The following is a 27,786-nucleotide window of genomic DNA, read 5'->3' on the forward strand; positions in this document are numbered from 1 at the left end:
CGGCTTAGACGGAAGGCTGCTGTCATCATCTGTTCTTCGGAAACTTAAAGTGAATACTTATCAGTCACATAGAAGGAGCACATTCCACCCATAATATAGCATAAGCACATTCGTTTGTCGGTAATAAGATGAAAATATAAAATATACATGGCAACAAATTTGTTTGCTGAAGTGAAATGGCATAGCTGTAAAGTGTAACATCAGAAACTGAAACATGGTACCTTTACATTGTTGGTTTATCGTGTTACATGTTACACCTATGCCATTTCACTTCATCAACACTTTTGTTGCTATGTGTATTGTATAACTTCGTCTTCTTATTAGTGACAAACCAATGTGATTATGCTATATTATGAGTTCCTGCTATTTGAGTGATTGTATTCACTGTAAATTTCTGAAGATCAGATGATGACAGCACGCTTCTGTTGAAACCACTCGGCTTGAGAAGAAATTTCTTTCCGTGTTTGGTTTATTTTGACCATCACAAGAGACAAGCAGATGCATGTGCATTGTAACAAGCCAACAGAACAATTTTGCATCCCGTGACATATACAAAAACACACACACACACACGCACACACACACACACACACACGGAGGGGGGGGGGGGGAGGGGGGGAGACAGTCAAAAAGGCAGAGGAGAGGAGGAGATAAGGGGAAGAATAGTGCAGTTGTGTTGGTGGGATAGAAAGCATGTTTAGTACTGAAGTAGGGGAAAGGGGCAGGTGGACAAAAGGGACTAGCTAAGTTTGAGGCCAGGGGGCTTATGGGAACAAAGGATATGTTGTAGGGACATTTTTCAGCTGCCCAGTTTGTAAAAGCTGATGCCAGTGAGAAGAATACAGGTAGCACAGGGTGGGAATCGGTCGCTGAAATCAGGTGCACAGCATTGTACAGCACATTTGGCAGCTGGATGATCTGGCTGTTTCTTGGCCTCAGTTTGGCGGTGGCCGTTTATGCGGACAGACAGTTTGTTAGTGGTGGTGCCCATGTGGAATGCTGTTAAATGCCTGTGATAGGACTTGAATACCGTATTTACTCGAATCTAAGCCGCACTCGAATCTAAGCCGCACCTGAAAAATGAGACTCGAAATCAAGGGAAAAAAAATTTCCTGAATCTAAGCCGCACCTGAAATTTGAGACTCGAACTTCATGGGGAGAGAAAAATTTGAGGCCGCACCTCCAAATCGAAACAATGTTGCTCCATTGTAACACGAGACACAATTTAGGTTGAATGAATGACGATACAGCTACAGTAGTTTGGTTCGAGTCATAAGCTTAGTAGTTAAAATTTTCCAGGCAGCCATTGCTATGCATCAGGTGCTCCGTCCGTATTTGTACGGGTACCCTTCCTTTTTCACGTGCTTCGTCTGGTTTGAATTGATTGCTTATTTTTCTTTGATCTGATAAGTGCCGTTCTCTTTGTTACAGGTGTTTACATCACTCTAAGCTAAAAATGCATTACTGTACTGTGTCATGCAATGTTGTCGCATTCTGATAATGAGTGTTTACGGCCTGTCGCCGCTTGCGGCATGGCTTGCTTTTGTGCGCACTACCACCCCTTACAATTTTAAAAAAAAAAAAAGAGAGAGGAATCGTCTCATTAGCGAAAGAATGGCAAGAGACTGCTATTTGTTAAATTAAAAGCGTTTTATTGATAGCTATTTGTTGTTACTTACACTGCTGCTTTCTTTGATAATGACCAACAAGAACCAAATAATAGACTGCGTATGATACAAGATGTTCTGTACGAGAGTTTAGCGAAAACTTTACTCCATTTGAAAATCTTTGCAGACGCCTCTGTAGTACATTACATTCTGCACAGAAATTAGTCATCTTAGATTTAAAAATCTAGTCAATTGCCTTGCTTCATTTCTGACTGTATCACTATTAGGCATAAGAATAATACGAACATAAACATGACATGGTATGTTTATTCTTCTGCGTTTGCTGTTGTGTCACTCTAGATTCGTAGTTTATTAGGCAGACAGGATTTAAATGAGACAGCAACAAACATGAAAGAATACATGGCAAAATGTTGATATTCGTATTATTCTTATGGTGAAGAGAATACTGCATGTGATTCACAATTCATAAAAGTTCCTGTCAGCAACCATCTCTTCTCACAGCTAGGAAAAAATTCAGTACGTAAGAGTTGGCCGTATTGACAAACATCCCAAACAGTCTTGCCAGTCGGATTTTCATAGTACATTGAAATGTTGCTACATTTGAAGATGAACAATACGGAATTTGTATTTACTTCGTTGGATAATGTATGATAATGCAGTGGTCAAAACTCGGGGCGGAGAAAAAAGCTCGTCTTCCACCTTTTTAATTTATTTACTGATGCAGAGGTTATGGCGCCAGTATTTATCTTTGTACTGCAAAGCATACCTTTGTAGCGCTACATATATTAGACAGCAGAAGTTAGTTGTGGCGGCACCTACCAACATTTTTCAGAACTTCCGCTTACTTTGCACTCGATTCTAAGCCACAGGCGGTTTTTTGGATTACAAAAACCGGAAAAAACGTGCGGCTTAGATTCGAGTAAATACGGTAGATGAAATGGAAAAATTTATGAGACAGATGTTGTATCTAGGTGAATTACAGTGCTGCGAGACACACAGAAAAGGTTTGGGAGAAGAGGTGAAAAAAGGCTGAATAAAAAGTTTTGTAGATTGGATGGGCAATGGAGTACCGTGGAGGGAAATTGGAGAAAATATTTGGCAGGCTATTTCACATTTCTGGGCACAGTGAGAGGCAGGCAAGACAGTGAGAATGTCATTCAGTTGCTCTAGTACTGAGGGCACTGACCAGGAGACCACACCAATTTTTTTTTTTTTTTCCTCCAATCCTCAAAACAGAGTTGATGCAACAATTCTCAGAAAAATTGACTTTCATATATTCCAACTATCTTCCATACACTAAAGCAGTGTGGCTCTGTGGTAGACTGTTCGCTTGCCATGTGGGGGACCCAGTTTGTTTCCTGGTCTATTCAGTTTTTTAAACAAAGATGAATGTCTCTGAACTGTGACATAGATAGAGAGGGAAACAAATGTATTTATTTTTTTTTTTTTAGTTTAAAAAATCTTGGTTGTAAATCTTGTATTAATAACTGGTATTAATAACTGGTAATTAAGAATTTATATTTGCAATGAAAACTGACATTTTTGTGCAGTATGTGATAAGAAATAAGACGACACAAATTTTTCATAAAAAGGATGATTAGATGCATGTTAATTAGCATATATATTATGAATTTTATGTTTAAATTGATAGTTATTGAATTGAAGGAAAAAAGAAAAATATAATGACTAGAACGAACTCAAGCCAACAACAGTAACGTCAAGTTAATGGCTGGTGACACGTCATCCGTTGATGTGTATATTCACATTTTTGTTTTAGGATGGCAAAGCCAAAGAAGTTGAAAGCATTAAAACATTGTGGTGGCAGATTGATCTGTAGATTAGCCTGCAGTGTAGGTTTTGTCGGAAGGCGACAGTTGGGTTGTGAGTCGGTGAAGCCAGCGAATGTGAAATTAAATAAATGTGGTTGTGGTGATGGACTAATCTGTAGCTTTGCCCAAGGTGTAGGCTGGAAGTTGACAGTTCGGTTGTGAGTTAATGAAGCCAACAAATGTGATGCGAAAAGCCTGTAGCTTAAGCCATTTGCAAAAAAAAAAAAAAAAAAAAAAAAGGAACGGACCATCAGTATTTGTTTGCCATTCTATGTGCACAATTGAGAGGGACAGATTTTCTAATGTGTTGAAAATGCCGTTGCAGTATCCTAAAACTAATTTGAAAACTAACTAATTTTAGTAGCTACTTGGTGAAAAATTTCCTTGTATTGTTGTGTGTGGTTTTGCATCTATACTTTGTGTAAGAAGGCAAATAAACAGCTGTTTAATCTTCCTGTTTTACAGAGTACAACTGCACCAAGGATGACTACAAGTTCTGGTCGCCGAGCACGGACCATGTCGGTCACATGCCGTGTGTAATGGGGATGCAGGAGACATTTGAGCGGCGCACCCCACACAGCAACTGCTACAGCGGGCGCGACTACGTCAGGATGGTCCAGATGGAGCCCTGCGGCTGCGAGAGGGATGACTTTGTCTGGTGAGTACTCGCAGTAAGCCTGTCGCAGGAGGCAGTTATGTATGCCACTGAACTACACTGCTGTCTGTTAAGATTGCAACACCATGAAGGTATTGTGCAGTAAATGACAAACTGGCACGAAGAGTATTATGTACCTGGATATGCAAATACGTGTTACAGTGCATCCACACAAGGCAGGTACAAGTACTGACATCTATGATTATAGATGTTTGAGACTCATGAAGGTCTCTGGAACCACATATGATGTCTGTTCAAAAAAATTCTGGAACATTTGTATTGTCGTGCTGATGGTGTGTAGGAGCGGAATGTGGTTGGCATTCCAGCCCGCACCTGTGGTTGCGTAACTGCTGGAAGTTTGATTGTTGTATACCTGTTACTGTTCAGTGCTGTGTTAACAGAACATTGTGTCACATCGTTTGCAAATTTTGTGATGGTAGAGTTAGAGGAGCAGTGCATTTGCATTAAATTTTGTGTGAAATTCAAGAAAATGTTTACACACATGCACCGAATAATGCAGGAAGCCTAGGGTGATGGTTCACACGGCTTACAAATGGCTGGATGGAAGATGACTCTCAATCAGGATGCCCTTCAACTTATACCACTGGTACTAGTGTCAGGAACATCAGCAACATTGTGTGTGCCAATCGAAGACTGACTGTCCAAGAGATTGCAGAAGAATGTAACCTTTCAACTGGATCATATCGTGAAATCCTGAGAAGGAAACAGCATGATATGTGGTGAGGCAATTAGTGGCTCTTGCACTATGATAATGCACACACACATTCGACCCTGTTGGTGCATGACTATTGCAAAAAAAAATTGCACAGTGCTGCCTCATCCTCCGTATTCTCCCAGCCTGGCCCCTGGGGACCTTTATTTCCAAAGTTGAAAATCCCATTGAAAGGATGAAGATTTGCAGCGATAGACAAGATAAAAGAAAATTTGCAGATGGCGCTTCGTGCGATCGGGCAAGAGGTGTACCGAGGCTGCTTCTGAAAGCGGAAACGGTGTTGAAGCGATGTGTCTATTGTGGAGGAGAGTGTTTCGAAGAAGACTATGCACAATAAGTAAATGGTAGTGTAGAAAAGTTTGGTGGACAAAGTTCCAGAATTTTTTGAACAGAACTCATTGTGTCATTTCTGATTACAGCCCCCATGCCTGGGTTTCAGGCAAGATCCCCCCATTTTGGTTTATGCTGAGGTACTATTCCGATAGAGCTGGAGAGCTTCTGCAATGCTATTGGAGTTTAGCAGGAATACCAAGTGGGCTGAGATGTGAATGGGAATTTGGACTAAGGAGTGGGGTATGCTGGGGTAGTCAGTGCAATTGTGCATTTGCTTAAAGCATGTACGAGTATGCACGACTTTCATGTAGGGCCCGTCATTTCGTTCAATGCTGTGGTGCTATTCCAGTACAGTTGGGCACCCACAGCAATGCCACTTGAAGTTAGGAGAAATACCAAATTTGGCTGAGGGGTGAATGGGAATTTGGATTGAGGATGGAGGCGTGCCAAGGTAGTCCATGAGTCCATGCAGTTGTGCAAAGCCACTGTGCCAGGGTGGTGTGGTGGTTAGTGCATCTACCTTGTGATCAGGAGACCTGGATTTGTATCCCGTCCTTTGTACAAATTTTTGTCACTAAAGTCTGCATATATATTTCATAGATTTTTGCGACTTGAAAATGTCTCTGGAACTAAATACAGTAAAACTTCGTTAACACGAATCCGAAGGGACTGAAAAATCAGGAGTTCGTGTTAAAAAAATTCGTGTTAAGTGAAAAACACAGATTTTAATAAGTCTACATGTACAGCAATAGTAATGCACTACACTATCAATCACGTTATTGTAGACTTATAACACCATAAAGTGATTGTAAAATCCAAGTACTCACAAATTATGTACATTACTTTCTTGGAAAAAATTTGGTCATGGTTCGCTGACGTTCATGGGAACGATAATATTTTGTAATTTCACAACCAATTGTAATGATAGCGTCTGTAAACCCAGCAGTGATGTCGGATGTTGAAGCGAACTGTTCTAAACAATCCAAGGCTGTAAACATCTCATGACAGGTAAGTGGAATGGTATCTGTATTCTCTTCCTCTTCACTTTCTTCTGATGGCCCTTCTTGCACCTCGTTCACAGATTTTGGCACATCAGATTCCACAAAACCACATATGGCAATATTGTCGTTTACACTAATGAATTCTTCGAAACTAATCCCAGGGTTCGCAACGTCCTGCAGAACTGTCCATTCATCAGGTGAAGTGGCATCTTCTAACTCGTGGACATCTTCAGTGTTGCTATGTCTCCAAGCTCTGTTAAAGCACTTCCCTATATGATGTGGTGATACTGAGTTCCAGGCTGCTGCGATGGCTTTTATTGCGTCAAGCAGATTCCAATTTGGGGTTTCACTATTGTTTTCAGCAGCACGAATTGCAGTTCTTACAAGTTGCTTATGATAAGCTCTCTTTATGAGAGAGATTATGCCTTGATCCAAAGGCTGAAGGCGGCTTGTGGCATTGGGTGGTAAAAACTGAACCTTTGCTGGATAGGTTCAGATCATGAACGTTATGGGCAGTACATCTGTCCAATGTAAGAACAAGAAGTCTATTTTGAGCAACCATTTGACTGTTGAAACAAAGAAGCCACTTCAGAAATGATGTGGCATCGATCCAAGCTTTCTTGTGGTGAGAGTAGATGCAAGGTAAAGTGTCCATATTTATGTTTTAAACAATGTTGTTTCTCGGATTTACGGATAACCCAGGGACTAAACTTCTCACTGCCGTCAGCATTACAGCACAGTACAACAGTCACACGTTGTTTGCTTCGTGCTCCACCGTGACACTTATCACCTTTTATCCCCAGGGTGTGATTTGGAAAAAGATTGTAGAAAAATTGTTTCATCCATGTTAAACACATCACACGTGGCATACTTTTCCCTCACTCGGTTGAATTCATGCAACCAGCTGTTCGTACTTTCTTCATCAACTTTATTTGCTTCACCACAAATTTGTACAGATGAAATTGAATGTCTCTTTTGGAACCGATACAACCAACCACCAGAGCAACGGAAGTCTTCGATGCCCATATCTTTAGCAATATCATTTGCTTTTGACTGAATCACAGGGCCAGTTAAAGGTATGTTAGATGCACGCATATGATTGAACCATTCTAGCAGTAATGTCTCTATGTATTCATACTTGGTGGTACGAAGTCGTTTAAATTTGTTTCCAGAACCTGATGCCGCAGCATTAATAATTTTTTTTTGATTCTTAATAATCGTAGATAAAGTAGATTTAGGTATTCCAAACTGCTCTGCAATTGCTGTTTTCTTGGTACCACGGTCCACTTCATCTAGAATCTTAAGCTTTAACTGTACATTTAGAGCTGTCTGTTTCCTCTTTTCCATTGTCGCGTGCTCTGGTACCGGTTGTAACTGTAGATTTTATTCAGTCATCCAACTCGATACGGCTACGACTAACAGAACACCTGTCAAATCTGGCACTGAGTGCATTCCTAAATGCTGCTGCACGCTTTATTGAATGTCTTACAATGTACAGCATACGCTGATTGTTGAGGTGATAATCGCGGCTACCGACCTACAATACATTAAAAACGAGTCAACAATCAGTATAATTAGCTTTGTAGCTACATTTCCTACATTCATTTCGGAAAAAAAATTACACTTTACAATACTCTAAGGTCGGAAGTTTAAATTACGGTGAAATTTAATTACGCTAGGAACCAAAATTTGCGTTAACCGATAAAACACACCATAAGAACTAATGTATTCCTGGCGGGACCAATATTTTTTTCGCGTTAACCGTGAGTTCGTCTTGTGCGAGTTCACGCTAACGAGGTTATACTGTAGTTTCATTTGATAAAAGAAAATGGGTGCAATCGAAATCGGCCATTACAATATGTATAGTTGTAATCTGTCATGAAGCCATGGTTTATAAAAAGAAAAGTGACATGTTTTACTAAGGAACTGACTTTAGCCTGCATCCAGAGATGTGTCTTCATTCCTTTTTGACTAGTTGTGCATAGCTTGTAGTAAAAATCCTGTACAAAGGAAGAATATGGGCAAAAGTGACACTGCGCTATGAGCACTGTGCCAGTATTGCTGCAAAAGACAGAAATCTTATTTTGTTCCCTTGCAGTCCACAGTTTTGAAATTAATTCCCGCACAAATTGTGAAGCTGACTGTTACATTCCCTGGTCGTTGCTGTTCTTGCATGCAGCCCTGTGTGCAAAACTTAATTCTGTATGAGCAAAAACTAATTGCTTACAGTGATGTGGGCTTCTTCCAACACGAGACATCACTGGACTGCATCCGCAACAAGACAGTGGAAAGCCCCTATGAGATACCAGATACATGTAAGCCGGGAGCATTCTACAGCCGAACAAAAGGCTACATTCATATCCCGGGAGACGCGTGTCAGGGCGGCAACGAACAGCGCTACCTCCCAGAGTCTCTGCCGTGCCCCGTTCGGTAAGTATTTTGTGTTATGATTGTTCTCCTCATCTTCTTTTAAAGTCTAATAAGGATGTTTGTGAGTGTTCTGTCAAGTCAATAACTCTGTTATCTATGCACAATTTATAGAGGACAGACAGTATTTTTTTACAGTTAAACAGAATGTTTGAGGAGGACTTATTTACTCTTAAGAGGGTGTAATTCCACATATTGCCAATACACATATACAGTGTATTTCACAACTTGTGTTACATATTTACTACTACGAAACACATCTTCTCTATTGCACAAGTGCTCATAGCTCTTAAGGTATACCTTTTAGAACTCATGTTTACTAGACATATTTTCTGGTTTTGTTCCATACCACCACCTCTGAAAATTGCTGTACATGTATGCCACTGTCAGAGGTATCAGAATGATTTTCGCTTAATACTTTCAACTCATTTGTTTCCAGTACTAGAACCCTTGCATCAAGTTGATACATTTGTTCTTCTCTATCATCCTAGAAAGTTTGTAATATTGTCACAGAATCAACCTGTATGTACATACTTTGACAGGTGCCTTACCTATAACTTTGGCACTCTTTAGTGTTGTCGGATGACGTTTCTGGACATGGGTTCCTATGTAAATCTTGACCTACTAAGTCCCCTCTACAACCTCTAGAAGTGTGTAATGTGATTGCGAAACATGCTGTATAAGTAAAAGTATTAAAAAAAACTGCTTAGCCTTCAGAACTTAATTCCATTTCCAGGGAGCAGGGACGAATAGTTTTGGGGGAAAGGAAGGGGGAGGTTAGGAAAAAGACATGTCACTCAGAAAAGAACAACTAACAGTTTTGAATTTGTGGATTGTCTTTTTGGCAGTATGTGGTATTTTGTGTGCTGTTTGGCCGGCCATTCTGTTTCCTTGAAATAATAGAATTTTCTCATGCATAATTTCCTTTTGGTATGATAGTTGTAGTATATTTGGTAGATGTTTCAAAAGATGCCCTTAAAAGTGAATGCAAAACCACATGACAATGACTTGTTCAGTCCTCGAAATATTGTGCATAAAAATGAAATTACCAGTCGAACTAGAGACCGCAAAAAAAAAAAAAAAAAAAAAATAATCATCATCTTTTATATCAATTCTGCCAGGTGAAAAAAGTTAAGCACTCTGAAAACATCGTCGGATGTCAACATAACTTTGTACACGTTCACACCACTGGCAAGTATGTAAATGAAGAGTCATACATCCGTATGACAGGTAGAAAGAAAAAAACAAGATGGTTCTCTGCAGAATCTCTGAAGAAAGCAGCTTGAGGTAGCTACTGACAAGGAGGAGGGATAGGATGGTAGCACATATGCAGGTGCTACTCTCAGATGAAGAGGTTAGCACAAGAAACGAATTTGTGATGGACCACATCAAGATTGGAGGGGACAGGGGAGTGTTGCAGGGTGTTGTTACCTGAGCTGTCAGTGTACATAAGGAAGCGTGAAATATCAGGTGTCGAGGGAGCACTGTGAAGGAAGAGGAGATGGCGTGTACTCGTGTGAGATGGCATTATCGGCACTCGGTATCGTCGGGAAGGGGCCTCATTGAGGTTCTCAATTTTGCCAGCTGGGCCAGTTGTGCAACATACAGACTTTTGGGGCTTTTGGATGTGACAGTGGCCCGATTTTGGACAGCATGGGAACACGAGGGCAAACGTATTAGTCATCGAGGTTCCAGTCGACCACGTCTGACTACCACGAGGAAGGACTGCTGTACGTGATGATGTGCCAAGTGCACATCTGTGCCTGCCATCTGAGAACAAGTAGTGGACTCCCTGCAATGTTCTGTGTCATCCCGCACCACTGGTCAGAGGCAGGCAGCAGCCATACTAGGGAATTACCATCCCATGTGTAAGCTGCCATTAACACCACAACACAGATACGTGCATTTAGAGTGATGCTGTGACTGGGACGTGTGGACAGCTGACAAATGACGTCGCACTGTGCTCGGTGATGAATTGCAGTTTTGCAGTACCATAATGCCCCTCGTCAGTAAGTGTAGCGGCAACCTGGCGAGAGGTCCCATTCTTCAGTGCATTGGACAGACACAGTGGTGTTACTACTAGCATGATAGTGTAGGGAGCCATTGTAAATGATGTAAATGACCTCAGGTCATGGCTGGTAGTGGTTGAGGGAACTGGCTGTATGAGGGGGGGCGCACACACACACACACACACACACACACACACACACACACAAAATAACATTGCCTTGGGTGGTGCTTGTACAGTACGCATTTCTGCTGTTAGGCATGTATGTATTGTCAGTTCAGTGCCGTCTGTGTTGTTAACCTAGCCTGTTCTGTTCATGTGCAGTGACTGGTTATGCTGGCCCTGTTTTTTATTTTTTTTTTATTTATTTATTCCCCCCCCCCCCCCCCCCCCCCCCCCCCCAAGTATAAGTGAATAATGTGCAGCTGTGAAATTTTTTCTACTATGTAAAATTTCTGCTGAAACTGTTTTAATGTTGAAAACAGTGTACCAAGATGCACTATGGAAAAAACTCGAGTGTACGAGCGGTTTGCTCGATTTAAAAATGGGGGGAATGTCGATCAATGACAGACCTCATTCTGGACATCTGTCAATTATCCGAACCAACAAGAATATTGAAAAAACTTGTTCCACCAGGTCAGGCAAGCAATCCAACCATTTATTTTGTAGTTTTAAGAAGATCGCACAACAGTGTTCGTCAAAAAAGACCTGATTTGTATCAGACTGGAGACCGGTTCTTCCATCATGACAACGCACCTGCACAAGGCCACCTCTGTTGTTTTGTGGCTAAAAATAGCACAGTTCCGCTGACCCACACACCTTACTCACTTCACTCCGTGGAACATTTTGTTATTTCCATGCATGAAAAGATACATGGAAGGACACCGGTATGACAACATTGAAGAAGACAAGGAAAAAACAAAAAGGGAGCAGCTGTCAGCCATTTCTAAGGATGACTACAAAAAACGTTTTGAATAGTGGAAGCATTGATGGAGTGAATGTATTAGTTGTAATGGAGAGTATTTTGATGGGGATAAGGTTGTTTTGTAAACAGTTTGAAAATATATAGCTATTAAAATAATTCCTTTTCTTTCTCTTTTCCTTTTACCCCCTCGCACAATGGAATGACATAGACATTTCATGTATTAACTCTCATGTGACAGTATTGTGGTAGCATTTTTCAACGGTGCTTCTCCACACGTGTCACACGTGTGTCCCCAGATCAGTCCCTGATAAGACCTGCATGGGACCAGCAAGGACATCAACTCTGTCTTAGTGGCAGCACCCAGGATATCGAGTGCCATGGAGCAGCTTGTCTCAGAAGAGAATACAATGGCTTCATGACACCCTTCCCAACTGAATCAGTGCATGTATCCAGGCCAGACACGGTGCAATATCATATTGATAAGTGGGAACTTACTGGCAAGTTGTTTGCAAATCTGACTCAGTTTTTTAACTATTATTATTTCATTGCACGTACTCTCAATGCAAGAAGTTTTATTCCGTTTCCTTCTGTAGTTTTGATGCTTCTCTCTCTCTCTCTCTCTCTCTCTCTCTCTCTCTCTCTCTCTCTCTCTCTCTGTGTGTGTGTGTGTGTGTGTGTGTGTGTGTGTGTGTGTGTGTCTTTAGGCCGGCAGTGCCTGACAGAGAGAGATACACACCTTGCAGGGGAACAGGAAATGGAGTAAAACTTTGTCATGTTGAATGGAGTAAAACTCCACGAGTTTGAGAGGATATGTAAATGTTAGTTTAGTGAGCACAAAATTGAGTCAGATTTACAAAGGACTTGGCATTCTGAGTCCACTCATCAGTATTATGTTGCAGCCTTCAACCAGTTATTAGAAAAGATAGAACACATAGCCTAGCTTTAGACAAAATTTTTATTCGAACCAGACAGACACCTGGAGCGTGTGACCTCTAAATAATGAAAACTCCCTTCTGTTATGAGTTTCTTGGAGAGGACTGGAGTTATCTCTTGTCAGCATCTGAACTTTTTTTTTGGATTAGTACCTGACATATACATTACTTGAATGTAAAACAAATGTGCTTTGTGTAAATTGTCTCTGTAATATGTAAGCAACTTTTTCTGTCTTGTAATATCTCATATACATGTACATACTTACAGAAGTTGTCCACAAACTCTTATCAGTTTATTCTAACTTGTTCATGTTTATCTATTAATTTCTATGCATAAATCTACATCTATATATACATTTCACAAGGCACTGTACAGTACAGAAGGTACATTACTTGGCTTCCTCTTCTTACTACCAATATTATGAGCAATATTGGTCACAGGTAATGATAAATATCATTGAGCTACTTACAGAGAAGACTGGAAGAGCTATTGATGCACTTACATCAAAGGCACGGACTGCGTTGTAGAATATGTTTAGAAATACCCGAACTCGGGACTGACAGCTAAGAATTAATTGTCTTATTGTTAATATGTGCAATGTAATATAATTAAATTTATGATTGAAGAGTAAAATGCGAGAGTTTAGCTGTTCTGCTTTCAGACAGGCATCTATTCACCTATAGAACAAACGATACTCCAGATTTCTATTAAAGTGTACTGTTACAAGTTGACAGTATAAAGAGCAAAGTAAATATAGAGAGAGGTTAGTGCTTTATCACAGGTGGGGAGATAACACGTGAAAGGGTGCTTATTGTAAAGTTTATGTTGTGTTCTCCCTCTCCCCTCTCGCTTCCCCGGCCCCTCCAGTTTTGATGCACCCAGCCGCGAATTCCTTTCTTGTGGTAATGTCTTCATTTGAGAGTGCTTTCATCCTGTCCCTTCTTCTTGTTGGTGATTACCATAAGTTTCTTTCTTCACTGATTGTGCAGAGAACCACCTCATTTCGTATCTTACCATTCTACTTAATTTTCAACATTCTTCTGTAGCACCACATCTCAAACGTTTATATCCTCTTCTGTTCCATTTTTGCACAGTGAGTGTTTCACTACCATACAATACTGTGCTTCAAATGTATATTCTCAGAAATTTCTTCCTCAAATGAAGGCCCATATTTATTACTAGCAGACTTCTCTTGGGCAATAATGCCCACTTTGCCTATGACTGATCTGGTTTTTTATGCCGTCATTGCTTTGTCCGTCATGTGTTATTTTGCTTCCAAGGTAGCAGAATTCCTTAACTTTGTCTACTTTGTGGTCCCCAATTTTGATAAGTTTGTTGTTGACCTCATTTCTACTTACTCATTACTGTTGTCTTTCTTTGGTTTACTCTCAATCCATATTCTATGCTCATTAGACTGTGTATTTTATTTCTGAGGAATGCATCATCATCAGCATATCTTCCTTTCCCCCTTAATTTCAGTCCCACTCTTTAAGCTGTCTTTTATTTCCACCATCACTGCCTTGATGCGTATATTGAACAGAAGAGTAAAGGATTACATCCCTGTCTTACACACTTTTTAATCTGAGCACTTCATGCTTGGTCTTCCAATCTTATTGTTCCCTCTCGGTTCTTACACACGTTTAGATTCGCCATATTCCCATATTGCTTACTCCTGTCTTCCTCAGTATTTTGAACAGCTTGCATCGTATTATATTCTCAAACGCAGAACATATGATCACTTTAAAGCATTCAGGGGAGGGGATCTGCAAGTGAATATGTGCTTTATGGTGTTGGTACATGATCTGAATGTGTACTGATTTCACTGGAAATTCCACCTGTAACAGTGTTGTTGTGGAAAAAATCTAAAAGCAAAAGTTCTTCATGTTTCTGATTCTTGTTTGTTTGTGTGTTGCAGAGAGCTAAGAGAATTTCTAATCGTAGCGCAGCGAGAACGGATAGCTCGCTATGATTTGTCGGAGGACACTTGGGAAGAGCTACCAGTGAGGGGATTGCAGAATGTGATTGCTATTGATTTTGACCTCCACAACAACTGCGTTTATTGGGCTGACATAGCAAATGACACTATTGGGGTAAGATTCTCCATTTTAATAGTGTTGCTCTGTATCTTTTAATAAATGGTATTTCTGGGACAGCAGATGTTTCAGTAATTATGCTTTGTAATTGGGTAGACAAAAGATCTGCTCACAAAGTGGCGGCAGGGGAATGCACACACTTTTGGAACCAGTGGATTCTCCTCCTGGCAGAAGGGTCAAAGGGGAAGGAAGAGGGGTGAAGGAAAAGAGCTGGTGGGAGAATTCGGAAAAGTTGCCCAGAACCCCAGGTCAGTGAAACTCACCGACGGGATGAGAAGGAAAGACCGATTGATCAGTCTTTATCAAACTCTACTTCGTAAACCTCTCCAGTGCTTTTCCTTCACCCCTCTCTGTTCCCATTCAACCCTTCTGCCAGAAGAAGTCATCACTGGCTCTGAAAGCTTGCAGATTTAAGTAATTTTATGTGTGTGTTCTCTTGCCATCACTGGGTAGTAGATTCTTTTTATCTATATAGTTACATTATATTTTGAAATAGTTATTAATTTTATGAATAAGTATGTATTGGAGGATGTGTTCCAGTGCATCTTGTGTCATTGTGACTTTGCTGCAACGATTGATGTTGTAGCAGAAAACTTAGTATGAATAAAAATACATTTCCTTGGTGAACAAATAATATGGAAAGGATATATTGCTATCCACCACAGAAGAGGTGTTGAATTGCATACAGACACAATGAAAAGGGACACCAGAAATATTTCTAGTGTTTTTTTATTTTAATAATTATTTATTGTACCTGTCTGCAGCTCAATGCCTCGTATGTATGGTGAATACCAATCTATTCCTTCCATATTGTTATTACTTCATCCTGGACTTTCCATTGTTTAATTTTCCTTTAGTGGTGGTGGTGGTGGTGGTGGTGGTGGTGGGGGGGGGGGGGGGGGAGGGAGGTACATCATCTGTGTGCTTCAGCCGACTTTTCCCCTTTAAAATCTCTGACTGTGTAAGATCACATAAGAGAATATGGAGACACATTCAAATTTTCCAAAGTGGACTGCTTTGGTGGGAGGGGTGGGGGTGGGTGGGAATGTGATTCAGTCAAATCACTGCTAGCAATAGCAATATTAGTAGTTCAGAACCCTGTAATGATTTATGCAGCAGAGCAAGAAGATGGTCATTTTACACCATCTGACACTGACTTAATTGGCATATCAAATTGGTCAGATTCAGTTAAACTACCACCAGTGACTATGAAACTTGTTGCAACATTGCTTTGAGGCAATTCAGTTGATAACTTGTAAAGATCGCATCAATGAAATTCATTTAAAAAAGCCAGCATTCTTGTTAAAAATATGGCCATTTTTTTGTTGTCAGAGGCTATTGAACTTAAAAGGATGTTTCAATGCTGAAAATTTTTTAGCTATCTCAAAGTCTAAACAAATGATTCCAAGGAGTGGATGAACAACAATGTAATGTCGTTAACTATTACTTTTGCTTTTAAACATGACATATACAGTGAAACAAACGTATATCTTCCTACCTGTAATCTACCGAGCAAATGAGCAAGCTTTGTGTCTTCAGAATATGTTGGTATTGTCTTCAGAATATGTTGGTATTGTATTAATATATTAGTATCAAAATTAGAAATGAAATATTGTAATTCTCATTATGACTGTGTGCTTAAGCTTTGTGATACAAATGTAAAAAAATAAAAGCACTATTCTTATATGCACAGAGAGGGAATAACCCTTGACTTCCTTTTTTCTTTTACAGCGCCAGTGCCTCAATGGCAGCGAAATTTATCATGAGATTCTAGTAAGTTCGAATCTGTCGTCAGTTGAAGGGATGGCCTTAGACTGGGTATCACACCACCTGTACTTTGTGGATGGAGTGCGCTCAATGATAGAGGTTGTACGAACCGATCTGAATGTAGAGGGCCGCATGCGTGCTACCATTCTTTCACCACCAACTCTGTCCAAACCTCGTGGGATTGCTGTTCATCCTCAGCAAGGGTTTGTAGCCTGTGTGCATTGAAACTGTAGAATATTTTTGAAAATATGTCTGTGTTAAAATTACCCTAGAGCTGTTTCTGTCATGTGGTGCTTAAACATTCTGGTGTTGGCTGTTTGTAATTGTATTACTTCTGTTACAAAATATATCTGCAAGGGAAATACTGTATCTGATGCATCCAGAAAGAACACGCTGTTCAAAACGTATAGCTACTGTGGCACTTTCCAGTGGTCTCAAAGGTGCTATGAGATTCTTGTTATGAATTTTTTTGCTGTTTTGTTTGGTTGGTCGTGGAAGCTGATCTTGTAAATTCAAGGAAAATGAAACTGTAGACATTCATAGTCATCTGTTGGAGGGCTACAGAGGATATGTAATCTGTAGTGGAGTGATCAGGAAATGTGACAACTTTGAGACTTTAGCCAGCACTTCAAAGTAAAAGAGATAGTAGGCTATTCGAAAAAAATTACTTTATATGGATATGAAGAATCTTCCTACTGACCTGAATAGATATCAGGTTACATCCATCTTTTTCGTCTCTGAAGTTCCTTTGAGGTGAGCATTCTGAGCAGAGTGAAAACTTAAAGATGTTACAGGTTAGATATCACCGGTGTCAATATTCACCAATTGTGTTGTAGCATAGCATCAGTTTCTGTATTTGTTTGCTTTAACAGAAGAACATTTTGCATATATATGAAGTATTAATGCATTTACAACACGATGGAAATTCATCTAAGTTAAAAAAAGCACTTGAAAAAAGTGTCCATTTTTATCTTGATGTGCCTCACATGACTACTTTAGCAAATCTTCCATTGTGAATACGTAAAAAGTGACTGTAAATTTCAGTAAACAGATGTATTTTTGTCTTATCTCTAGATTGTTGTTCTGGACTGATTGGGCACCAAACAATCCATCGGTGAGTCGTGCCAACTCAGACGGTTCTGACCCCAGGCGGCTGTTTGGTAGATCGTATGTGGACTGGCCTAACGGAATTACAGTTGACCACATCGCGGAACGCATCTACTGGGTGGATGCGCGACTTGATTACATTGGTTCTGCAGATCTGGATGGCAAAGGTTTCAAGAAGATAATTGCAAATACGGTTAGTGAACATTTTTCACCATATTTGTGAAGCAGTTTTTGCTAATGTTTACTCCAATTTCAGAGTATTTTTGTGTGTCAGTAAAACACAGGAAAATTAAATTTCTGAATTTCCACTGCAGTATAATGAATACTGTGTTGCCGCAAAAAGAGGCAACTGATCAGGTTGGGAGGGGAAGAGGGGAGTTAGTGAAGTGAAATAATAAAGGAGAGAAAAAATCAGGCAGAGAGTAAGTGGTCATGTGTAGTACATGGATAATCACAGTCAAGACATAATAGGAAGAAAATTAGTTGTGCAGTTATGAACAAGTAGGAAAGCAGAAAAGGAAACAGGGAAAAACCAAAATGACGCTGGTTGGTGGGAATGTGGGAAAAGGAGGGGGGGGGGGGGGGGGTAAGGGAGAGATCAAAAAGTAACATATAAGTCAGTTCAACGTATAAATAAAAAGTAATGAGGTTGATACTTTCAGAGGAGGGGTAGTCCATGATGGTGATGGGATGCCAGGATATGTTAGAAAGTAAGTTCCTGTATTTGGAGTTGAGAGTAAATTGTATTGGTTGGGAGGATCCAAACAGCGAATATGGTGTAATGAGCACTCATGTATGTCAAGTCTTGCTGCAGAGCATCCACAGCAACTTGGTACTAGACGATCAAAAAGTTGTGAAGGTCTTCTGTATCCGTGCATGCACTCAGCCAATTTAATGGTTGTCATTCCTCTATAAAAGGTCAGGCAGCAGACACCGGTTATTTAGTATTGCCAGTTGTTCTGCTCTTGGTGTTGTAGCATTCCCAGTGGTGATTCTGGAGTAGGTGGTAGTTGGTATAAGCATAGAACACATTTCACAGCAGTGATGTGGGGTAGGAAACCTCGGTTAAGGATAATGGACGGGAAATGTCATACCACTTAACAAGAGTGTTACAGAGGTGAGGACGCAGCAGGTTGTAAGGGGGAGGGTATCCAGGAGAGAGCTCATTTCAGGGTTTGAGTTGAGGGAAACGTAGCTCTAGTGGAGTAACGTATCGTGACATTAGAGGCCAGGGGGAGGGATTTGTCAGTACTGATGTGGTTGTCTTTCTATTTTTTGGGGGGTGGGGGGGGGGGGTGGGGGCATGGGAGACACGAGAGATGTATTTGATAGAGTTTGAGAGGAGATTTGTTGAGGGCAAGATCTATGGGGAGGCTGTGGCAGAGGAAAGTCTGGGAGAAGTTGACGGTGTAGGTGAGAAGGGATCCGTTGGGGGTGACACTTTCACAGCAGATGCCTAGGCTATATGGAAAGGGTGTACTTGATATGGAAGGGGTGGCTACTCGCAAGGTTTAGGTATTTTTGCGTATTTTTTTTGTTTTGAGGGTGCTAACTCAAGTGAGATGGAGGTCAATGCCCAGGAACCTGGTTTTGGATTTGGAAAATTATGAGGTGAATTAGATTTAGGAGAAGGAGTTGGCTAAGCTGTTAAAAGAAGTGAAGAATCTACATTATGAATTCAGACTGCATTGACACCTGTAGAAAAAGAAGATATTTTCTATGATGCCTTTACCAGGGTGTAAAAAAATTATTTTTAACATATTCTGACTAGTCAAAATTACAAACTACTGTATTTTATTGTCATAAAGTATCTGTCTAAAAATTTAACATTATACCTGTTCTAAATTTATACCATTTATTGGTTACCTACATTTTGATAAAACAAGTAGACATGAAATGAGATGGTTTACATTAATATGCAGATCACTTTTTTCCACTTTTTTCACTTATGAAGTGGTTTCCTTGTTGGTTTAAGGTTTTCTGTGGGTTCTGGCACTCTCCTCGTAGTTTAAGCTAAGTCAGAACCCTTTATGAGGTCTGTCACCTGACATAATATGTTGTATTTAACTTTTTCTTCTAATTTCGCCATAGCTGATTCTCTTGATGTAGAGGTACTACTGCTCAATGACTCTGAAATTCCATGTATAGCCGAGGAGAAGCTTGACTTCTTCACATTCTGCAGCTGTTCTTGGAGCAAAAGAAGATAACTTCTACTCTTATCACAAACAAGCAAGCCCACTACATTGCTTTTACATACACCCATTTCTTTGAATGGGTGCACAAATCATTAGGGACTCATGAATAAGGGTAGAGCACAACTTTTCATACAACATAAGCATTAAAAACTCAACATGACATCCAAGATTACCACATATTTTATTTATTGCAAAACCATCTTGTCTTCCATTTTCATACTTGGAGAGTGTGGTTACTCCACAATGGTCAAGCCACCACCAAGCTGCAGAGCAAAAATGTAAAAGGCCCTCTTTCCTTACACTACAGAGTACGTGAAATTTCATTTGCCTAAATGAACCCTGTTATCAGTGGTGTCACTATTTTTAACATTCATCATCATACTAATGGGACAGCTGTGAAATTTATAACTTCATTGTCACAAATATTTATTGTACGGACAGTGTATCATGGCAGTCGGCCACGATCGTAAGCAGATGAGAACTTAGAACAGGGCTTCACAACATACGTGCTCGCGGAGCAAGCTGTGAGCAGCAAGGCGCGAGCACGGAGCAGCGCGAGCATGCTACCCCCACTACCGGACCAGAGTGGAGAGTGGGGAGAGTCATGTGGGGCACACTACAGCTGCCGCCAGTCAATGTAAATCCGCGGCCGCCTGCAGGGATTTCACTTGTGAATTATTACTGTGACAAATGAAACAAATATAGGAGAATGTACACGTGCCACATAATTTTATTAGCTTAGTGTATGCCTCTGCATTCGTATTAATTTGTGAACTGTTGCACAATAAAAGGTGTCACTGAAGTGTGGGATTCTCGGTTATCTTGTACTTTTTGCCCTTTACAATTGTGTCTATGTTCGGAGTAATTATTCATTATAGGCGCAGCGTGCAGTTTAAATTTTGATCAGACAATGCGTTTCTCAGGTGCGTCTTGTTACATTTCATTGCAGAGAACAGTTATTCACAAACATACATGGAACCGAACATTGATATTATTGTAGCCGCCAGTTTGTGCAAACGAGGAAATCTATCCTGAGGGAAGTGTCTGTAGAATTCCAAAATGTTTTTCTTGTTCTGAAATTTGTCTCTGTATTCTGTCACACTGCAGGTCAATAATTTCTAGTTGCAGCTCAGGACGAATCTCTTCAATATTCGCTGAATATGGAGAGGAGAACAGATCAAAATCACTGTCTAGTGCTGTCAGATCTTGAAAGCGTTGATCAAATTCTTCCTTAAGGGCAACTAAACTATGTGAATAACGTTCAGTCTTTGTGAACATCTTGCATGGATGATAATCTAGGAAAAGAAGCTATATTTCCTGTTTCCAGCTGACTCACCCAAAGTGTCAATTTCATTTTAAAAGCTCATATTCGATCTATGAAATGAGTAATTAGCAGATCTTTACCTTGTAGTGAAATGTTCAAAGCATTCAGATGGCTAGTTAAATCTGCTAAGAATGCGAAATCACATTTCCATGAAGGCTCTTTCAATTCAGGAACACACATATTATTTATTTCCACGAACATATTTATCTCATCTAATAGGTAAAAAAATCGATTTAATAATTTGCCACGACTAAGACAGCAGACCTCACTGTAATAAGGCAGGCTACCATACTGGCTTCCTACATACTCAAGAAAGCTTTTAAATTGCCTGTGTTGTAGCCCATGCTTCCTTATATAATTGGTTGTACAAACAACAACACTCGTCACATTTTTTAGAGTGATACTCTTTGCACATAAGTTTTCCTGGTGGATCAAACAGTGAGCGCCCCTTATTTCATTAGGCACAGTCAGTTTCTGCATTTTCTCCTTCAACAGCACAACGAAACCTGATTTTTTTCTCCCTGTCATCACTGGTGCACCGTCTGTAGACACTGAAACTAAAGAATTCCACGACAATCCTATATTTGCAACACTTTCTTCAATATGACTTAAAATACCAGCTCCGGTTGTAGTGTTCTTCATGGCTACTACATCGAGGAGCTCCTCCCTCACCTGAAGATCTCTATTAACACCTCTAATAAATATGGCAAGCTGCGCTGTTCCAGTGATATCAACACTTTCGTCCAGAGCTAGAGAATACACCATAAAATCTTTACAGATATTTGAAAGCTGGCTCTGGACGTTGTCTGCCATGTCCTGTATGCGATGCATAATGGTCATGTTAGATAATGGCACAATCCGAAACTGTTCAACTTGAGATGGACACAAATGTTCCACTGCAACTACCAAACATTCTTTTATTAAATCGCCATCAGTGAAGGGGCACAGGGATTTTGCTAAAAGCAAAGCAATTTTGTAACTCACTCTGAGAGCTGCCTCAGTTGATTTTTCTTCATTGTCCAGATCTTCTTTTAAGTTTAATAACTTCCTGTGCACGATCTGGTCCATCACATTTTCCATGTCCGTAGTCTTTTGCGTGGTACGACATACAATGTTGCTGCAAATTAAATTTCCTAAAAGAATTCAGCGTTTCGTGACATACTAAACATTTTGCAACACCATCTTTTTCTGTAAACAGATACAGTTCCTCCCAATGGGGGTTGAACTGCGAAAGCATGGTTGGGGTTACACAACGGCGACTTGACATGATTATTAACTAGCGAAGTGACTGTTAGAGCTGATCGTAGTACTTTAAACGTTACACAGTCGGCGCGAATTCAATAGGTACGCTGCGGCCCTATTCAAATGTGCGCCCGCATTTCCCCTCCTTCCCTACTCTGCAACCTTGCACCTGCTCGCGAGCACGTGCAGGGAAATGAGCCTCGCCTCCCTCTTGAAGGGCTCATTTCAAAATAAGAAAAAAAAAGCACTCTGCAACACGAGGCAAACTGGGGTAATAAAGCATTTGGTGGCTGTAGCACAATTGGTTGCTGCTGTTGGCAGTGATAGTTTAGAACCAACCTCTATTGGTATCTTACACAGCCATAGTTCAAAACACTCTCTGCCTACAACTGCTAGGGTATAGTGCCCTTGTTATAGCTTTTTCTTCAAAATATGCTGCGATTTCTGTGGTTGTGGTTGCTGTGGGACCTGAGAACACAGATTTTTTTATTCATATACATATCCATTTTCGGTTCTGTACTGACATGAAAATGTTACACTATCACTTGCTTCCAAAAATATCATCTTCCCACTGCTCTCTCATCAACTTCATAGAACCAGCAGCTGACACACCCTTGTTTGTTCCTGTCATATGTCACAGTGAGTGTCGACAACATTGTAGGATGAAACACGTAAGTACACCACTGAACCTGAACTCTGTCTGGACTTTTACCATCTCCTGCAGAAATGAATACTATTGTTGAGTATTTGTCCAATTTTAAAGTCGGTTCAATTCTGAGTAAAAATAAATTCGGGCAAACTGGAGTTTCAACATGGTAGATGTTCCTAAAAAGCCAGAGTGTGCACTATACATTCCAATGGTTCGCAACACCATGTAATTTCTGCTAGCTCGCCATTCCCGTCCCAACACCCCACTAGTTCTCTGCCAAGCTGGTATCACTGCTCCCCCTCCAAACCTTCTGCAGTGCAGTGCTTAGGCAACTATGAAACATGGATTGCAATATCTTCAAGTGTGCAAGTCATAAGAGTCGAGGAGACTGAAAGGGGAGCAGTGGTTTATAAGGTAGTGGGATGGGGTTAATGTTACTCAATCTGTACATTGAGCAAGCAGTAAAGGAAACCAAAGAAAAGCTTGGAGGAAGAGTTAATTCTGTTAGAGGCAGGAAAGGACTTAGAAGAAACAGGATGTAAGATGAACATTTAAAAGAGAGAGAGAGAGAGAGAGAGAGAGAGAGAGAGAGAGAGAGAGAGGGGGGGGGGGGGGGACACCATGAGTAATGGAATGTAACCAAATTAAATCAGCGAATTCTGAGAGAGTTGGAGTAGGAAATTACACACTAAAAGTAATAGGCGAGTTTTGCTATTTGGGCAGCAAAATAAATGATGATGGTTGAAATAGAGGGGATGTGAAATACAAACTGGCTACAGAAAGGCAAAAATTTCTGAAAAGAAGAATTTGTAACACTCAATATATATTTTAGTCTTAGGAAGTCTATTCTGAAGGCATTTGTCTGTAGCGTAGCCCTCTATGGAAGCTGAAACATGAATGATAAGCAGTTCAGACAAGGAAGAGAATACAAGGTTTTAAAATGTGGCACTACAGAAGTAGTCTCAGGAGTAGAAGGGTAGGTCATGTAACTGATGAAACTTTGCTGAACAGAATTAGAGAGAAATGACCTTTATGGCACAACTTCACTAAAAGGAAGGTATAGATTGATACAGCACATCCTGAGGCATCAAGGAATTGTCAGGTTGGAAAGGGAGAAAAATGTGGATGTTCACAAATGTAGAGGTAGACAAAGAGGTGGATACAGTAAGCAGGTTCAAATGGGTGTAGGTTGCAGCAGAAATTCCCAGATGAAGAGGCTTGGAAATGATAGAGTAGCATGGAGAGCTGCATCAAGTCAGTCTTTGGACTGAAGATGATGTCAACAAGCCTTGGATTCATTCATTTTAACACCCTTCTTCACAAAACATTTGTTTTTGCCACTTCTTATTTTATATTGTGCATTTCTAACTATTTTTAAGTCCCTAGCTCCATCTTTTTAATTGCTTGTTTGATGTTTTTAATTTTATGTAGGAAGACTTTAATTGATGTGCGATGTTTCTGTTTACAGGACAAGGTAGCACATCCGTTCGCAGTGGCGGTGTTCAAGGATACCATGTACTGGGACGACTGGAGGCAGAATGCCATTTACCAGGCCGACAAGGATCACGGGCTGGCTGTCCGCACCATACGAAGTGGCTTGCCTGGTTTGATGGACCTAAAGGTAATGTTCTTTTGTATTTCATACTCAGGAAGACCTGGTAACTTATTCAAAGGATATGCAGTATTGTTAAATGTTTCTCATAGAGAACCATCAGGACTTGATTTCATGCATTCTATGCAGTTATGTTGCTGAACTGAAGTTCGAAATGCCTGTTGCTGTTGTCACCCTTTGCCCTACTGTTCCTCTTACACACAGCTCCCTGTAGTGTTTTGCAAGACAAATGTGTGTGTGTGTGTGTGTGTGTGTGGGGGGGGGGGGGGGGGGGGTGAAGCACAGCCATGGCGAATTAGAATTCCTTTCAGACTTCTATGTCTCTTTCTCTTAATGTCTTCTCTAAGCTGCTTCACATTTCAGTTTACTGCTCATTGTCAATGGTCCAGTTACACTCCATAAAATGAGAGTGATTCACTAGACATCCCAAAAATGTTTTGTTACGACTTCCTGTATGGATCTTTGACTCATAAATATTTATGCTCCAAACCAGGTGCCATTTGCCGATACACACTTAGTCTCATACCCCAAACTTCCTGCCATTTTGTGTATGGCATTCTGACTACAGTCAAGTTGTGCAGCGAGCTTGTATGTCTTGTTCACCAGTAAACTCTGTCACGATACTTTTATCCTGCTCAGAAGTTGTGATCTACATTTCTTTCAATACATCTGTTTAATTCCGAATGAGATTGTTGAGGCACAGGAGAGATCTGCATGGTACCCTATGAATGCATTGCTAGCAGCTCTATCAGTGTGAATGTAAAGATTGGGTACATATTCATCTTCCTAGGATATAAATTGCTATCCAGTTGGAAACATTGTAATATTTACTCTAGACATGTTTCCTCTGTTTATTAATCTGATTATGGCAGCAGTGGAACTTGGCACTAAAGGAAGATTTTAAAATAAAACTAGCTATGAAAATTTTAAAAACTGCTTCGGATAGATAGAAAAATCTACTCGCCAAGTGATAGTAGCAGAAAACACATGAAAAAGTCAAGAAAATGTGCAAGCTTTCAGAGCAAGTGGCTTGTTCACCTCTCTTCCTTCCCGTTCAACCTTTCTGCGAGGAGGAGAAGCCACTGGCTCCGAAAGCTTGCATATTTCCTTAACGTTTCCATGTGTTTTCTCTTGCCATCAAGTAGTGAGTAGATTTTCTTATCTGACCAATTATATTTTCAAAAAACTATTATTTTCATTAAAAACTACTTTTGTGCACTTTATGAGTTTGGGGGGTGATTCTTCTGGGAAATCTAGAAAACTTGGAATTCTCAGGGAATTACATTTTACCTGGAAAAATCGGGGAGATCTCAAGGAATTTTAGGAATTTCATAAAATCTCAGGGAATTCTGCATTTTTTTAACTTAGCATTGAAACTGAATTTTATTGAGTTTTATAAATCACAAATTTGAAAATACTGTACTTAATATCTCAAGAGTGTGTTAATTATATGAATATTATTTCATATAATTTATTTATGTTTAAAAACTGTGGTTAAACTACTACTTATGGCTGGTATGAGAGGAAAGAAAAGTTGTTACCCCCTCCCCCTCTTTTCCACTCAGGAGCTTCTCAACACAGTCTTCATCCTCACACCTTTAAATCTCACAATTATTTTTTTCCAAGTATGAGTAGCCAAACTGGAATGTCATGTTACATATTGTGTTACTGACTTAATTAATTATTGTTAAGATTGTAATTGTGGGTTGCTTATGACATGCTTATACTGGACTGCATGCTCATTTAAACTGTTGGAATAGGTTTGTCTCAGTGCACTTTCTAATGAACAGTTGTCCTTTTCCTCTCGTACAGGTGTTCGCGCACTCCGTACAGGAGGGATCAAACGCTTGTGATGGCAACAAGGTGTGCTCTCACTTGTGCTTTGGCCTTCCAGGGCACAAGTACAGCTGCAAGTGCCCAGACGGTATGAAAGCTGGCACCAACACCACCTGCACCTGCGCCGACGGCAGCAAGCCATTTGAGAATGGCACCTGTGCAAAGCGTTAGTACCCCTTTATCATACAGAAACCTGCATGCTGGTAGTTGCTGGAATGTGAATAGTTTTGACTAAGTATGATATTATTTGGGTTGTATTAGGAAGTGTTTTTATTTATTTTTTAAATTTGTATTTGTGTGTGTTTACTCAGTACAAAATGCTTTATTGTGGTTTGAGCAAGACAGAATTTAACAGAATGAGAAGAAAATTAACAGTGGAAACAAACATGACCCACATTTAATACATTTTCTAGCAAATGTTTTAATTTATAATCATCCTTCTGTAGGTTTTTAACATCCTCCTCCTGTAGATTTCTAACTACTTTTTTTGTGAAGTTTCATGGTGATATTAATGCTCTGTTATCAAATACTGGTAAAACAATAAATAGGTTTATGACCTTTGATTTTTGTGTGGAATGGATAGGATGTATTTTAAGACATCAGGAAATAATTTCCATTGTAATAGAGGGAACCCTGCCTCTACATACATACATAATTACTCCGCAGTTCAGATATAAGTGTTCGGCAGAAGATTCACCTTCCTGATGAATTCTGCTCTACTCCAGATGCATTCTACTCTTGGGTGGCACATGAGAAAAAAATGGACATTTAAATCTTTCTTTGATTTCACTTATTTTATTACAATGGCCATTTCTTCCCATGTAGGTGGAGTCGACAAAATATTTGTGAATTTGAAGGAGAAAGTTGCCTATTGAAATTTTGTTAAAAGATCTCGCCAAAATGAGAAACATCTTTGTGATTACGTGGATTTTCCTGGCACAGTAAATGTTGATGATCTTAATGCTTATGCAGCCAGTCATTCTGGTGTGACTACATCTGCAGTCTCACCTAAAGATGGCGGCCAATTGGACTGTTGAAATATTGTGTTGATGAAATCTGACTGCATACCCATGAAAAGCACCAACGAGAAACACCTTTGTTTTAATGACTGCCACCCCACCTCACGTATCACATCTGTGATACTCCCTCTAAAATTTTGTGATATTACATGAGGAGCTGCCATTCTATTGACTCTTTTAACGTCGCTTGTCAATTCAATGTGGGAAGGATCTCATACCACACAGCCATACTCTGTCAGAGGGTGGACTATCTTAATGTACGCAGTCCCTTTTATAGATTTTTTTGCATCTGCTGAGTGCTCTGCCAGTAAAAAGCAATCTCGAAGTTTAGTTGAATTGATACCTTTAAATGTGTGATTCATTGGATAACTGAAATATAGTGAGTAATTAGTACACAAGTGAATGACCTCGGACTATTTACTGTTTAGAGTCAGTTTCCACTTTTTGTACCATTTTGCAATTGGTTTTGA

General features: G+C 40.1%; 1 protein-coding gene across 2 annotated transcripts in view; it reads left to right on the forward strand.

The window, feature by feature from the left end:
* The window catches only part of LOC124551372 (sortilin-related receptor-like), a 201,164-nt gene that overhangs the window by 53,126 nt on the left and 120,252 nt on the right, over positions 1-27,786 (forward strand). For both annotated transcript variants that reach the window (XM_047126412.1, XM_047126411.1), the window contains exons 9-15: positions 3,923-4,115; positions 8,409-8,609; positions 14,388-14,562; positions 16,297-16,535; positions 17,407-17,632; positions 24,318-24,470; positions 26,274-26,463. In XM_047126412.1, coding sequence (XP_046982368.1) covers positions 3,923-4,115; positions 8,409-8,609; positions 14,388-14,562; positions 16,297-16,535; positions 17,407-17,632; positions 24,318-24,470; positions 26,274-26,463 — 1,377 coding nt within the window. The remainder of the gene's footprint in view (positions 1-3,922; positions 4,116-8,408; positions 8,610-14,387; positions 14,563-16,296; positions 16,536-17,406; positions 17,633-24,317; positions 24,471-26,273; positions 26,464-27,786) is intronic.

This window comes from Schistocerca americana, chromosome 9 (genome assembly GCF_021461395.2).
Source record: "Schistocerca americana isolate TAMUIC-IGC-003095 chromosome 9, iqSchAmer2.1, whole genome shotgun sequence".
Lineage (NCBI taxonomy): Eukaryota > Metazoa > Arthropoda > Insecta > Orthoptera > Acrididae > Schistocerca > Schistocerca americana.